This window comes from Zalophus californianus, chromosome 7 (genome assembly GCF_009762305.2).
Source record: "Zalophus californianus isolate mZalCal1 chromosome 7, mZalCal1.pri.v2, whole genome shotgun sequence".
NCBI classification, from domain to species: domain Eukaryota; kingdom Metazoa; phylum Chordata; class Mammalia; order Carnivora; family Otariidae; genus Zalophus; species Zalophus californianus.
In genome coordinates this window covers 117,179,034-117,195,601 of record NC_045601.1, presented here as the reverse complement: position 1 = coordinate 117,195,601, position 16,568 = coordinate 117,179,034, and the positions used below count along the sequence as shown (strand labels likewise).

The following is a 16,568-nucleotide window of genomic DNA, read 5'->3' as shown; positions in this document are numbered from 1 at the left end:
TATTTTGGGAGAAGGCGCGGAAATCAGATGTGAGGTTCTTGGGGAGCAGCCTTGCGGCTGCACCTTCTCCATCACAAACACTCGTCGTCCTTCCTTTCTTTGCTTCGTCTCGCGAATTCCACTTGTCGGGACGTTTTTACCCCAGCCTCCGAACTGTCTTACCCCAGCCTCTTTCGTCACCTGTCTCCCGGCAGATCTATGCCAATTAGGTTAGCGCCGGGTGCGAAGCCTCACAGAGGGGACCCAGGCGCCCCCTAGCGGGCGTGGTGAAGGCGCGGGGCGGGAGGCACGCGCGGCCCGAGGTCCCAGGTCGGACGGAAACCAGAGACCCAGGCGGCAAGCGGCGCGGCGCCGAGATGCTGCGGATCGGAGAAGTCCACACTGGGGTAAGGAGTGCGGGCTAGAGGTTTAGCAGAGAGCTGGAGAAGGTGGAGAGACAGGGGGACGTGGCAACTCCGAGGAGTGAATGCGGGGACTGAAAGAGTGAGGAGGCAGCTTTGTAGCAGCCAGTGCTTGCAGAGATTCCCTGCGATGAAGAACGGGCATCTCTATTCTGAAGGGGGTCACGTAGGAGTCCGCCAAGGGACTGGGCCCGCGAGGCGGGTGGAGAAGGGGGTGCCGTGGCTCTTAGCTGGAAGCGTCAAGGGGAAGCGCCTCTAAAGCGCTTTCGCTTTCAACTCTGGACTGGGGAGAGGGGCTGGTTAAATCAAGGGAGGGCGTCGGAGAAGGTGCAGATTGGTGATGAAATGGTGCCCTCGGTGAAGTAGGACAGCACTCGGGCGAGGAGAATATGGGCACTGATTGAGAAGGGACAGCTCATCACACAGACTGCGGGGTAACTCATAGCCCTAGCCCTGATAACAGGGGTTCCTTGTGAGACGGTGGTGTCCTTCCCCAGCCTGATCCAAGAAGGCTCCCACCTGGCCCAGGGGCTGCCACGTTCCTTTCCCTGTGTCCTTCCCGCCCACTCCCACCCGCTTGCCCAACTGGGCAACTGAGGCTGTCCGCAGGCCAAGGCTGGCTGGCTTCTGCTCCCAAGCTACTGCCACCACTCTTGGCTTGGGGGCAGCTTTGTTTTAGAGGAATAACCTCTAGGATGGGGCTGCCCTTTCTCAATGGGCCTCAATTCATGGTAGATCAGTATGTCAGAAAACACACTCAGGGCAATGGCCCTGGGGTCTGGACTTACCTACGGAGTGATGACGATGCACTAAAACCATTTGCAAGGTAGAACATTCCCCCCTCACTGCCAGATGAGCAGTGGGAAATAGGAAGCAGAAGTCACAGCAAGAGATGGGAGTTAGGCCTGGGTTTTAGTCCCAGTCTGGGACCAGTCTGTTAATTCTGGGTGACCTTGACAAGTCAATCACCTCCTCCATGACTCAGTTTTCCTCATTTGAACCAAGGATCTTTAAGGCCCTTTCCAACTCAACAGGAGTAGAAAACATGTAGCTTTATCCCTTTCACCTTCTTTAGTTCTTTTCCTTGATTTCTTCTCTTAACCTGAAAAAGTGAGCTCAAACTCCCCAGGCAAATCCTCTCTTGGTACAGATCTCTTCCCCTGGCTACTGAGATACCTATTGACCTCTTGATCAAAATTCTTTAAATGAGGGGCACCTGGGTGGCTCAGTCGGTTAAGTGACTGACCCTTGATCTCAGCTCAGGTCTTGATCTCAGGGTCCTGTGTTCAAGTCCCACATTGAGCTCCACGCTGACCATGGAGCCCACTTTAAAAAAAGAAAAAAAAAAAGAAATCCTTAAATGAAACCTTTATTTTAAACCATCTCGTGTGTTCCTGGCTGCTTCCCTCCTTACTTAATGTGTGACCCGCCTAACCACCGCACTCCTTGATGTTTCTGCTGTTTAATAAACTGGTTATGGGGTGTGAGGTGGAGAATTAGGGGCCAAAAAAAGACTTGAGCTTGTTTCCCAAGGTCACACTAACCTGCTTTGTGTTGGGTCTGAACCACATCTGCACGCACCACGAGCACATGTGGTGAAGGTCATTCGCTTGTGGGGCTGCCTCGCCCGCCAGTGCTTGGAAGCACCCCCATGAACCAAATGTCTGCCGCTGCGAACCTCATCCCCCTCTCTCTCTTTATAGTGGGAAGGATTCGACTTAGGAAGGTTGGGGCCCAGGGATAGGATTCTTTCCGTGTTGTGCCAGGACCAGGCTGTGACATTCCCCTGCAGCTGGGAGAGGAGATGGAGAACGTGGAGGGATGGAGGGGACATCCGCTCTGGCCTAAATTGCTCTATGATCTTGAGCCAGTCACCTCCCCTCTCCAGGAATGTTTCCTCATCTGTAACATGAGAGAATCAAAGTTCATCCTGCTCTGACATTTCCATCCTCTGTGTCTCCGCAGACAACCATCATGGCAGTGGAGTTTGACGGAGGTGTTGTGGTGGGTTCTGATTCCCGGGTGTCTGCAGGGTAAGTACCGGACAAGGTGAATACTTCTGGAAGGAAGCCAACGGCCCCAAATACAGATTTTTCTTACCCATTCATGAAGATACTGGTAAAGTGGAGTTTTGCAGAAATTGAGTTAACCTTCCAGAAAGGCCCCTCTGATGAGATACTGGGCAAGTGCTTGGGTCCCTGAATTAGTGGAGGAGAATCTGGGGCCTGAATGCTTATGTGGCCTGTCCCTACAGGGACGGGTATAAAAGAATAGGGTATGAGAAGGAGGTAGGACCCAAAGATTTCAGGGGCCCTCCTTCCAACTATATTTAGAGATAGAAAAGATGGTTCAGGGGTGCCTGGGTGGCTCAGTGGGTTAAGCCTTTGGTTCAGGTCATGATCCCAGGGTACTGGGATCGAGCCCCATGTTGGGCTCCCTGCTCAGCGGGGAGCCTGCTTCTCTTTCTGCCTGCCGCTCCCCCTGCTTGTGCTCTCTCTCTCACTCTCTCTCTTTAATAAACAAATAAAATCTTAAAAAGAAAAGAAAAGAACAAAAAGATGGTCCTGCCAAGCAGATATTCTGGTTTCTCATCCAACACACGTTGAACTAATTTTGTCTCCTCCATCCTGGCCAGTTTCCCCATATGCAAAATGAGTATATGGGGTTAGGTCAATATTACTGACTTTATGTCCCATAGAGCACATCCTCAAGATGGGTGTAGCAAAGAAAAATTGCTTAAGGACATGATTCTTCATTTACTATTTTTTGTCTTATTATAAAGTCTAAGCCTGAAAATGTCTAATTTTGATAATTACTTGCAGTGTTTCATTTATTTGAGGTGATTTTTTTTCTTCCTGTTTTAATCCAAGTATTAAATTTCATGGACTCCGGGGCTATTCTCTTGTCAAATAAATTTGAGAAACACTGGATGATTAACCTCAAAAATTCTGGCATTGCTAATGTTGATGACTGCTGACTCCTTCCCGGCAGAGAGGCGGTGGTAAACCGGGTGTTTGACAAGCTATCCCCACTACACCAGCACATCTACTGTGCTCTCTCTGGTTCAGCTGCTGATGCCCAAGCCATGGTTGACATGGCCGCCTACCAACTGGAGCTCCACGGGTATGAAGCTTTGGGGTCCTCAAGTCCACATTCACCAGAGTTGTCCCCACCAGCCAACCCCGAGACAGTGTCCCATTCCAGGAATGCTGCAGTGAAAAATGAAAACTTCTTGTTTGTGCTCCTGTTTTTATTAGCTTTGAACTGGCACTTGAATCTCCAATGTGGCTTCCGCCTCTGTAAAGTGGAGATAATTAATAGTACCTACCCTATCTCACCCGACGGTTATTTTGAGAATCAAATGATATATGTGAAAATGGCCTGAACATTGTAAATCACGGTCCCGCTCTAAATAGCGAGAAAGACGATGATGTGGCTCACCATATATCAGGAAGTTACCGGGTGAGAAACCAAGGTTATTGGTGCAGGAGTAAAGCTTATCTGCTTTTACCCACATGGGCACGGCCCTTGCAGCTAAGCGTTGTATAATTGGGGGATGGGTGGGTGGGACAGAGTAAAGGAAGGGAACGTTGAATCTTCTTACTGGTGGGTAGTGTGAGATTAGTCCCCCTGTCCATGTGGGAGAGGAGCTGGAGTTTGAACTCTTGCAACCACAGGTTTCAGGTGTCACGTGTCACTTGGCAGGGATGTTGGTAACGGCACAGGTGAGTGGAACTTCAGGAAATTATACTGACCCCTATTACTAACACTTCCTTTAGGTTGGAACTGGAAGAACCTCCGCTTGTTCTGGCTGCTGCGAACGTGGTGAGGAATATCAGTTATAAGTATCGGGAGGACCTGTCCGCGCATCTCATAGTAGCCGGCTGGGACCGACGTGCCGGGGGCCAGGTGCATGTCTTCCTATGTACCCCGTCCCTTGGTGTTCCCCACCACCCTATAGGGGGAGATAAAGGTTATATCCTTCTAGCAATGGGCTCCCAGGACACCGCCTCTGAAAGCAGAGTATAATCGCAACCGATGGGAGTAGGAGATGGGGGGCTTCACTGCAGGACACGGAGACACCCTGCCTGTCTCAGTGGCGAGGAAAGGACTGATGCTTCCATAGTCTCACCTGAGGAGCCCCCTCTAGGTGTATGGAACCCTGGAAGGAATGCTGACTCGGCAGCCCTTCGCCATCGGTGGCTCTGGCAGCACCTATATCTACGGCTATGTGGATGCAGCATATAAGTCGGGCATGTCCCCTGAGGAGTGCAGGAGCTTCACCACAGATGGTAACTAACCAAGTGGTAGGGTACCCGGGGAGGGTTTTTAAACCTGGGAAGGAAGGAGAGTGTGAGGAACACAGTGAGGAGTACATGGGTAACCGTTTAATTTAATGTCCAAACTGGAACACTTTTGAGAGGGAAAGGGAGCAGGACAATGCTAAACTAGATGGGATTCCAGAACCCAGGGCAGAAACCAGGACTGTTTTGAGTACCCCAAAATCAAAATATACAGTTACTATAAGAATCAGGGGTGTGCTGGAGCTGGCTTGGGCCAGCTCATGAGAGCCAATTGTTAAATATCCAAGAACTCAGGAGCTGCTTATCTAGCTATTTACAACTTGAAATCAATCCTGGTGGGAGTTTTGAGACCATGGGTACCAGGAGATGTTACATATAAAGGCTTATTTTTTTTTAAGTTGATTTACCTGCACACCCCTTGATATGTGTCCCTAGGAGACGGGTTTTGAGGTCTGAGAGGGGTGGTAAGCACGTGAACGGGAGAGGAATGTGAAGATTCCTGAAGCTAAGTCATTCTCTCTCCCCCTCTCCACCCTGAAACTCTCTACAGCTATCGCTCTGGCCATGAACCGGGATGGCTCTAGCGGCGGCGTCATCTACCTGGTCACTATTACAGCTGCTGGTGTGGACCATCAAGTAATCTTGGGTAATGAGCTGCCGAAATTCTATGACGAGTGAATCTTCCTCAGACCTCCCTTCGTCATTTTGTAATAAACTCTCTCACACCAGAACCTGGAATGGTCAATGGAAAATGGGAGCTCAGGGAAATGAAGCTTAGGTGAGGGGGCCTCTTCCCTCCCAGGTGTTAGATACCCTTTCCATAAGGTGTTCATTGACATTGGAGATCAATACGTGATAAGTGTATAAAATTGAGGGATTTGTGAGTTTCAAAGAATAATAACAACAACCAAAACATTGAGCAAGTCATTAGCTAAATGCTTATAAGCTTTATCTCTTATAACCCAAACAAAAAGCCTTTATAAGATTAAACTACTAGGTCTATTTACTGACAGATGAAGGCTTAGAAAAAATAAGTCCCTTAACCAAAGTCATAGTGAATTCAAAAGCTGAAAACTGGGATTTGTTGTTTGTTTGTTTGTTTTACTATACGCCCTTCTCCCTCATAAAACATAAAATTTTCCATTCCCTCAAGCTTTGTATATCATGTCCCCCTTGAAATCTGCGATAATAGCCCAGCACAGCAGTTGACACTTAGGAAGTTATTAGCAGATGCCTGAGTAACTGTTGTTAAACAGGCTAAGTTCTGGCCCAGTTTTTGCCATGCACTTCCCGAGTGACAGAACAAATTATTCCCCTTCTGTGAGCCCTTATTTCCTCTTCTGTCAAACGAAGGCGTTGACTTCTAAGGTGGTTTACAGTATGAACAGTCAATGCCATTTTGCTCGTAAGTAAGCAGTTAAGAGGTATATTTAACAGAAATCATAATGAGCTCCCCAGGAAGCTTTGGTCTGCTTTTCTTTCTGGAGCTCAGATTTAACATAAAAATTCAAAGTACCCTAAAACAGTGCTATGCCCTTGGGAGCGGGTGTATTTTTTGTGGGGTGGGGGTAGGAGCAGAGTCTAAAATCATAGAGACTTGAGTTTTTTCTAGCCATGATATTTAATTTATTTTGAAGTTTAAAATAATAGTTTAAGGGGGCTTCTGGGTGGCTCGGTCTGTTAAGCGCCTGCCTTCGGCTCAGGTCATGATCTCAGCGTCCTGAGATCAAGTCCCGCATTGGGGTCTCTGCCCAGCGGGGAGCCCACTTCTCCCTCTCCCTCTGTCTACCGTTCTGCCTACTTGTGCTCTCTCTCTCTGTCAAATAAATAAATAAAATCTTTTTTTAAAAAATAAAATAATAGTTTAAGAGCCAATCTCTCCCGCTGATCACAACTAGAAAAACTCTGGAAAGCATACAAAAAGCAAGTGCTGAAGGACTCTGGAAAATAGACAAAAGCATGTGGGCCATGAGAAGAGCCAGAGCTTGGAGAGGAAATGCTCCCTCTGGGTGATTTTCAATTTTTTCTCTCTCTTTCATCTCCCAGGTTTGCCCTGAGAAGTCAGGCTTAAGGTGCAAAGCTGTAGTGCCCTAAATTGCCAAGAGAAACACCATAGTCAGTTCTGGCCAAAGGAATGGAGGAACCAGAGAAAAGGGGCCCCTGCGGGCAGGAAAGTGGAGGGGGTTTCCCACATGAGGGAACTGGAGAAGGGGATTCCTTAATTCTAGGTTGGAACTCTCACGAGTACCCGGTGACCCCTGAGCTACACATACATGAGGCACACCCAAAACAGTCCAGCACAGACTTTGAGAGCCGAACTAAGACTTAAGCCTTTAAAATTAGAAAACTATTTTTTCTTTTTTTTTTTAAGATTTTGTTTATTTATTTGACAGAGAGAGACACAGCGAGAGAGGGAACACAAGCAGGGGGAGTGGGAGAGGGAGAAGCAGGCTTCCCGCTGAGCAGGGAGCCCGATGGATGCGGGGCTCGATCCCAGGACCCTGGGGTCATGACCTGAGCCGAAGGCAGACGCTTAACGACTGAGCCACCCAGGCGCCCAAAAACTATCTTTTTCTTTATTGACCAAAGAATTGTGTCCTTGTGTCCCTCATTCCAAAAAGCGCTAATAGCTGCTCACAGAGGCAGACATGATTTAAAGGCAAACTCCTTTAACAAAAGGAGAAGGAGAAACTGGGACAAAGAGAAAATAAAGCTAAGAAATAAGTAAAGCCCAGGGGTCAAACTAAAATACAAATGAATATCTTTAAAAAAAAAAAAAAAAGGAGTACGGGAGCTGTCTTATACTGGCCAAAAGGAGCAAATTGTAAAATATTCAGGAATTTTGAAAGACAGTTGTTGACCATGGGTAGCTTCACATTGGTCTTGATGGAAGTATTTATTCTACAGAAACCAGGAATGTTACATGTCAGAATGTTTTTGGGTTTTTTTTTTCCCCCAGAGAGCCAGTTTAATGGGACATATTTTTATCACCCAGCTACAGATGGGTAAAAAAGAACTGGCTCTGAGCTACAAGGAAGTGAAAACGAAGAAGGAAAGGAAATTAGGTATGAGGTTCAAAAGATTCATTTAGGGGCTCCTGGGTGGCTCAGTCAGTTAAGCGTCTGCCTTCGGCTCAAGTCATGATCCCAGGGCCCTGGGATGGAGTCCCGCATTGGGGTCCCGCAGTGGACTCCATGCTCAGCGGGGAGCCTGCTTCTGTGCGCTCTCTCTCTCTCTCTCTCTGGCAAATAAATAAATAAAATCTTTTAAAAATAAATCAAAAGATTCATTTAAAAAGGTACAGCATAGGGAATATAGTCAATGGCATTGTAATAGTGTTGTACGGTGACAGATGGGAGCTACACTTGCAGTGAGCATAGCATAACATATAAACTTGAGGGATCACTATGTTGTACACCTGCAACTAATTGTGTGTCCACTATACTTCAATTGAAAAAAGAAAAAGATTCATTGAAAAGAAAAGCCAGGGGCTGCTGGGTGGCTCAGTCAGTTAAGCATCCAACTCTTGATTTGGGCTCAGGTCAGGATCTCAAGGTTGTTAGACTGAGCCCCGCATGGGACTCCATACTCAGCAGGGAGTCTGCTGAGGATTCTCTCTCTACCTCTGCCTCGGCCTCTCCTCACCAAGTAAATAAATAAATCTTTAAAAAAAAAAAAAACCATCCAACAAAACTCCTCTCTATGTATGTATCAATTTTCAAGTCACACAGAGGATTTGCTAAAACACAATATGCATTAGGCCATAAAGAAAACTACAATAGATTTCAAAGTATCAGTATCTTTGAAAAAAGCTACATTTTGTAGCAATATTATAATAAAATTAGAACTTGATAACAAAAGGATACCTAAAATTCAGACAGTTTGCAAACTAAGAAAATATTGATAAATAACCTGGATTTACAAGGCAGTCATAAAGGAAATAACACATTTAGAGCTAAGTGGTAAAAATGTTGCATATCAAATTTTCTGAGATACAGTTAAAGCAATACTCAGAAAGAACTTTATAAAGGGACACCTGGGTGGCTCAGTTGGTTAAGCGTCTGCCTTCGGCTCAGGTCATGATCTTGGGGTTCAGGGACTGAGTCCCGTATCGGGCTCCCTGCTCAGCGGGGAGTCTGATTCTCCCTCTGCCCCTCCCCCCTCATGCTCTCTTTCTCTCTCTCTCTCTCTCTCTCTCTGTCTCATTCTTTCTCTCTCAAATAAATAAATAAAATCTTTAAAAAAGATAATTTTATACCTTCAAATACATTTATTAGAACAAGAAAAGTTAAACATAAATGACCTAAAAATTCTCCAAAATTTTGAAAAAGCAAGTGAGCAAGCTTAAAGTAATAAGAAGGAAGGAAATAATAAAGAACAGAAAGCAATTTAATAGAGAACAAAAGCTATGTAGTAAAAACTCACAAAACCAAAAGCTAGCTGCTTCTTAAAAAAATATTTGTAAGATATTCAGATTTAGAACAAGACTGATCATGAATAAAGGGGAGGAAAAAATGAAGAAACAAAATATGGAATGAAAAGGGGGGAATAGGTACAGATATAACAGAGACATAAAACATAATAAAGGGGGGGGCGGCGCCTGGGTGGCTCAGTTGGTTAAGCGACTGCCTTCGGCTCAGGTCATGATCCTGGAGTCCCGGGATCGAGTCCCGCATCGGGCTCCCTGCTCAGCAGGGAGTCTGCTTCTCCCTCTGACCCTCCCCCTTCTCATGCTCTCTGTCTCTATTTCATTCTCTCTCTCAAATAAATAAATAAAATCTTTAAAAAAACATAATAAAGGGTGTAATGGACACATATATGCTAATAAATTTGAAAAATTTTGATGAGATAGGTAAACTCCTAGAAAAACTTAATCTAATGCAATTCGCAGAAGAAATAAATTTTGAGTATACTGGTAAACATTGAAGAAATGAAAACAGTTGCTAATGGCATCTGATAAAAATAAATTTTTAAAGGCCCACATGGTTTCACAGGTGAGTTACACCAAATATTCACGGAACATACAACTCCTATTTTATGTGTTTTTTTCCCAGAAAATAGAAAAAACATTAAAACTGTTCAGCTAACTTTGTCAGGCTAGCATGATCTTGATTTCAAATTGAGGTATGGAAAATTCAAGGAAAGAAAACAATAGGCCCATCTCATTTTGAACATATATGGAAAAAATAAATAATTATCTATGAACTGAATTCAACAGTATTAAAAATAATAATACACACTATAGAGAACAAACTGATGATTACCAGAGGGGAGGTGGGCGGGGGAGATGGGTGAAATAGGGAATGGGGATTAAGGAGTGCACTTGTGATGAGCACCAGGTGTTGTGTGGAAGTGTTAAATCACTATATTGTACACCTGAAACTAATATTACACTGTATGTTAACTAACTGGAATTAAAATAAAAACTAGAAGGCACCTTGGTTGTTCAGTTGGTTAGGCGACTGCCTTCAGCTCAGGTCATGATACTGGAGTCCCGGGATCAAGTCCCGCATCGGGCTCCCTGCTCGGTGGGGAGTCTGCTTCTCCATTTGACCCTCCTGCCTCTCATGCTCTCTCTCAAATAAATAAAATCTTTAAAAATAAAAACTAGGGAAAAAATAATAATACATCGAGATGAAATGAGAAATCCTTAAATGCAAGGATGCTTCCAATATAATAAAATATATTACTATAATTCACCATAATTATAGACTAAAGAGGAAAACTCATCTGCTTTTCTCAATTAATAAATAATTTATAAAGTTTAATTTATAAAATTAAATATCCATTTATGATTTTTAAAAAACCCGTTAAGGAACCCAGAATCATATAAAACTTTCTTATCTTGGTAAAGGTCATATTCCAAAAAAATCTATAAGAAGCAGCATACATAATGGAAAAAATTTAGGTGCCCAAGACTATTATTGCTAGTAAAACATAGCACTAGAGTTCAGACCAGTGCATAAGGAGAGAAAGGGATGTGAGCAAAACAGATAAATTTGCAGATCATATGATCATCTCAGAAATAAAAAAAAAAGCAACAGAAGCAGCAAACTATTAAGATAACAAAAGAATGTATCAAGGCTTTTAGCCTTTACAAAAATTACTAACACTTCCCTACACCAGAATAACCAATAAGAGATACAATAAAGGGGTGCTCAGTCAGTAAGCATCTGCCTTTGGCTCAGGTCATGATCCTGGAATCCTGGAATGGAGTCCTACATCAGGGTCCCTGCTCAGCAGGGAGGCTGCTTCTCCCTCTGCTCCTCCCCCCTGCTCATGTTCTCTCTCTCTCTCTCTCTCTCTCAAGTAAATAAATAAATAAATAAATAAATAAATCTTAAAAAATAGAATATGCGTTGAGGATTAGACTCTTTAAAAAAAAAAGAGATACAATAAAAGTTAGAAATCACACTAGCCAAAAAGACATGAAGTATCTACTGACTAGCTTAATTAAGAATTCATAGAGGGGCAGGGCACCTGGGTGGCTCAGTCGGTTAAGCACCCCACTCTTGATTTTGGCTCAGGTCACAGTCTCAGGGTCATGAGATCAAGCCCTGTGTAGGGCTCCACCCTAGGCGTAGAGCCTGCTTGGGATTCTCTCTCTCCCTTTCCCTCTGCCCCTCTCCCTGGCACACACCCACACTCTCTGTAAAAAAAAAGGATTTATAAAAAATGTAAAGCTCTAAAAGAAGTCATTGAATATGATTTGAAATAATGGAGAGTCATTTTGCCTTCTTGGATGGAACCACAACCTTATAAAGATATCAATTGCCCCCAACCTTAACTTTAAATTGAGTATAATCTCAATCAAAACTCTGCTTAATAAATAAATAAATAAATAAATAAATAAATAAATAAAACTCCATTTAACCTTTTTGAGGAAATTTATAAGTTTACTCTAAAATATATATGACATAATAATGGTCCTCAAATAGCTAAGCAAACCTTTAAGTAAACATACTTGTCTTAAACATTAAGGGGGATACTTGTCTTAAACATGAAGACATTCAATGGAACTCTAATTATAAAAAAAAGACATACTGTAAGTCTAATTTTTTTTAAATATATAAATTGGGGCACCTGAGTGGCTCAGATGATTAAGCCTCTGTCTTCAGCTCAGGTCATGGTCTCCAGGTCCTGGGATCGAGCCCCATGTTGGGCTCCTAGCTCAGCAGGGTGTCTGCCTCTCCCTCTCCCTCTGCCTCTCCCCCTGTTTGTGCTCTCCTTGTCTCTCTCAGATGAATAAATAAAGTCTTAAAAAAATATTTCAAATAAATAACTAAAATAAGTAAAAAATATATAAATTGACAGGGGAACAAAATTCCAAAATGAGGTATAGAGAGAGAGAGCTGAGAGACAAACATATTTATGCAGGAACCTAATATACAATAAAGTTGGCGCCATAAATTAATGGGGGAAATTGTGGGTTATTTAATAGGTGTATGTAGAAAGAGAAAAAACGGGTCACTATACAAAGAAAAATAAAGCTGGATCCTGACCTAACGCCACATACCCACATACAATAGCAGGACAGTTGAAGCCACAAAAGAGAAATGTGTAGCTTTAAACATAACAGAATAAAATATAAAAATGATTTTTGGGACTAGATAGGGAAGGATTTCTTTATATAAAATCTGTGAAACCATAATGGCAAATATTTTGTTATTTCATTACATCAAAATGAAAGATTTTTTTTTTAGCAGACACCATAGACAATTCTTATAAACAAATTGCAGGATAGGAGAGGATATTTGCATTGTCTGAAACCAATTAGGGATAATATCTAGAAAATACAGTGAACTGCAACTGTAACAAAAAGGCATCAACCCTAGAGAAAAATGCACAAAAGACATAAACATGGACTTTACAGAAGAGGAAACAAAGAAGCTGATGAGCATTTGAAGAGATAATCAAACTCAACAAAAATCACAATAAAACAGATTTATCCACTACTTTATACCTATTAGACTGGAAAACATGAGACTTTGATAATGCCAAATGTTGGTGAGGAAATAGGCATGAGGGAAGTCTCCCGCCCTGCCAGTGGAAATGTAAACTGGTGTAGCCATTCAGGAGAAAATTCTGCACTACGTAATCAAGTGAAAAACATTCTAGGATCCAACAATTCTGCTCCTGAAAATACACCCCCCTCAGAACTGTCTCCCTGAGGAGACCTGTAGGATGTTGTTCTTGGTGGCAGAGAGATAGGGGCAAACTTCATGCCTACCAGAGAGACCGTAGGAAAAATGCTGTGAGTGCACAGCAGTAACATGGAATGGAAACGGCGGACTGGGGCAGAAAAAAACAAAGGAATGAGCTATAAGCACAAAGTAACTCACTTTGAATAAAAATAAATACGCACAAAACAATACACATTTTTCAAGAATACATATAACAAAAACATATATACAAAATACATGAGAAGGGTTGCCTTCAGTGAAAGGAAAGAAACTGGAATTTGGGGAATGTGCATAAAAAGGAATAAATAATAAACATGGAGAAGATCTTGTATTGACCAATGATGACCATGTGCCATCAAGTGAGGAATATAATTCTACCATTTGCATATAAGATTTTTTTAGAGTTAACGACTCAAAGAAAATCATAGCTCTGAGAGCAATTTATTCTATATTTCCATGACAGATATTAGATAATTCCCTATATTTTCCATCCAACTAAATAAATATGGTTCAAGTGTTCGGTTGAAGATCATGATTTAGAAAGGGAGGGTAGAAATTAGAAAAACTTAGATTTCTCCCTACATTTACAGCATCCCTCTTCAATAATATGTATTATTTTTTTGTTCCAAATCTTTTAAAATCTAATCAACATGTTCTTTTACATAGAATGAGCCAGAATATATGGATTATCTTTGGTCCTCTTTACCAAATTCTTAAAACTGCCGGTTATGGGCATACATTGTAAGAAAAAGTGTCTTAATTCCACTGAGCTTATTCAGAAGTATTGGAAATTGGAAATTGGTTCAGCAGTGTTTATGACAGAGTTGTATGTGTAGTATAAGCGTGTGTGATACAGACTAAATGCTCTCAAAAACTCAGAGATGAAGTATGGATATTCAATTTTCATCTAAACTCTGTTGGCATGGAGGAGAGTGGATTTCCCTGGGCAGTGCCTTCCCTAGGAAATGTAATAGTCAGGGTTCTCCAGAGAAATAGAACCAATAGGATGTATAGAGAGAGAGACTTATTTTAAGGAATTGGCTTATGTGATCGAGAGGACTGGTAAGTTCAAAATCTGCAGGGCAGGTTGGAGATGCAAGGAAGAGCTGATGCTGCAAGCCCAAGTCCAACAGCAATCTAGAGACAGAATACCCTCTTCCTCAGTGAACCTCAGTCTTTTCCTCTGAAGTCCTCCAACAGATTGGAAGGTCACCACATTATGGAGGGTATGGAGGGTAATCAGCTTTACTCAAAATCTACTGATTTAAATGTTAAATCTCATCTTTAAAAATGCCTTCACAACAGTATCTACACTGCTACCCAAATATCTGGGTACCTTAGCCTAACCCAGGTGACACAAAATCAGCCATCACATGGCTCAAGGTGAAACTTCAAGGAAATGTAGTGGGCGTGCTGAGGAAGGAAATGGACTCAGTGTTAACCCATTAGGGCAGCTGAAACATCACTGAGGTGTGGCACTGACCTCACATCCCAGGTAACATGCTATCTAAAACTGGGTTTTAGATTAGGATAGGTACCAGACAAATGCTGAGTGATTTCCCTGAAGATTTTTTGTCCCTACCTGTATAGGCTGACTACCTCAGACTGCTCTAGAGAGCATACAAAGAGAAAAGAATAAATTAAAAGCTTTTCAACAAATCTCAAGACATGAATGAGAGATTTTTTTAAAAAACAATGTAGCAATTTGAAAGGACACTTTTTCTTCGAAAACCTGTAGATGAGGGTCATAGAGCTATTAATTGCATAACCCCATAGGGTCTCCCATGCTAAGAAAAGGCCACTGGTTGGGATGGATTTGGACCCTGAGATATGAAATGGGGACATATGAACAGACACAGGGAAGTCAGACAACTGTGAATTACCAAATTCCCTGAACATCTTTGCTGTCATGCCCACTGTATCAGTTATCTATTGTTGTGTAACAAATGGCACCAAAATTTAGCAGCTTAAAATAACAAACATTTATTATGGAGCATTATTGGGACAAGAGGAGAAATTTGAATATGGACTGTGTGTATTTGATAATTGTGTATCAATTTTACGTGTCTTGGGGTGATGGTGGTATTATGGTTATGTAGGAGAAATATCCTTGTTCTTAAAACACACTGCCAAACCACTTAGGGGTGCATTGTCATAATGTCCACAGATTATTCTCAAATGCTTTAACAAAATGGTTCCTCAACAATAAACGGATAAAAAAATGTTGTATATTCACACAATGGAATACTGTATAGTTGATGATTATGAATAAACTGATAATTCAATAACGGATAAATCTAATAGAAACAATATCGAGTGAAGAAGACAGGCACACACAAAAAATACGCAATGTATGTTTCAGTTATCTTTTGCAGTGTGGAAACCACCCCTAAACTTAGCGGCTTAAAACAAAAACAATCATTTTATTATCTCTTGGGAGTGTGTCGGTTAACTGGGCTTTAAGAATTACTAATGAAGCCCATGAACCAAAGCACTTATTCACAGCACACCCTCCGCACAGCATCTCTCATTCCATGCTTATGGTTTCTGGCTGCCTATGGGATTTGGAAATCTTTAGAATACTCTAAAATGTTCCCTACCTTATGCATCCTCCCTCCCCATAGTAAAAATCAGAAAAGTCAATGCCCTAGCCCTCTTTGAAGCTAGGGCACCAGTCAAAGTCATCCACCTGAGACTTCAATTCTAAACAACAGGAGGAAATAGAGATCCACTCTATAATCATGTTCCTGACAAAGGTGACAGGAAACGCAACTGACTTTGGGGGAAGCAGTGGTAAGAAAAGGAGAAGTTCCTGGAACAGAAGTGGCTGAGGAGGTGTCTTCAAACCCGGTTGTGGTAAAGCCCCGTTCCTAACAACAGAACAGCGGTGGGACAACAGAAGTGATGTGGTTTATCAGACGTATTCTGTGTGTGTGGCAGGGAGGAGTGGGGTGGTCTTGTTCTGTTTACAATGAGCTGCCACCGGTTGTCTCAGTATTTCCACTCTAAAAGCCTAATTCTGAGAGAAATATATTTTTTTAGACTTTTTGAAGGAGCCAGGAAGAATAAAAGAGAAATGATTCAAAGACAAAAACAAAAAAACAACAAAAAAAAGCAGAGCCAAGATGTATGTAGTCAGGAAAACTTGCTGTTAAAGATTAAAAATGGTTAATGTACAACAGGGCAATAAAATCATAACCTTGGCATTACCTTCTTTACCAGAGAAAAAGCAAAGCCATCCTACCTTATCAGCTTTCTCCAGATTAATCTCTAATAGTACAGGGCTGGCTGGGTTCTTTTTATTCAAGTTACAATCCCTAAGACACCCAGATTTTGATCAGGCAGGATTATGAGATAGTATCCAAGTATGATATTAAGTAACAAAGCAAGCAAAATTTTGCCTTATTTCTAATTTTTAGAACAGTTTTTCTTACACAATTCCTGCTCCTAAGGTACAGAATTGACCAAATAAGATTTTTCAGAAATGTTTTAATTCAGTATCATTAATTGGATGCTCTCTTTTATTTAGCCAGTTTAGGATTGAGACATAAAGACCTCCTTGTTGCATGTTTAACAAAGCCAAGGTCTTATTATTTATTTTTATTGACATGCAATATTATATTAGTTCCAGATGTACAACATAGTAATTTGACATTTATACACATTACAAAATGATCATC

The 16,568-nt window shown here is 42.2% G+C and overlaps 1 protein-coding gene across 1 annotated transcript; it reads left to right on the top strand.

The window, feature by feature from the left end:
* The first annotated feature begins 194 nt into the window (after positions 1–194).
* Positions 195–5,436, top strand: PSMB9 (proteasome 20S subunit beta 9). Its single transcript, XM_027602134.2, has 6 exons — positions 195–386; positions 2,367–2,434; positions 3,393–3,524; positions 4,181–4,310; positions 4,552–4,693; positions 5,256–5,436. The coding sequence occupies exons 1-6, from the start codon at positions 357–359 to the stop codon at positions 5,381–5,383; spliced, it is 630 nt and encodes a 209-aa protein (XP_027457935.1). The 5' UTR covers positions 195–356; the 3' UTR covers positions 5,384–5,436.
* The last annotated feature ends 11,132 nt before the right edge of the window (positions 5,437–16,568 follow it).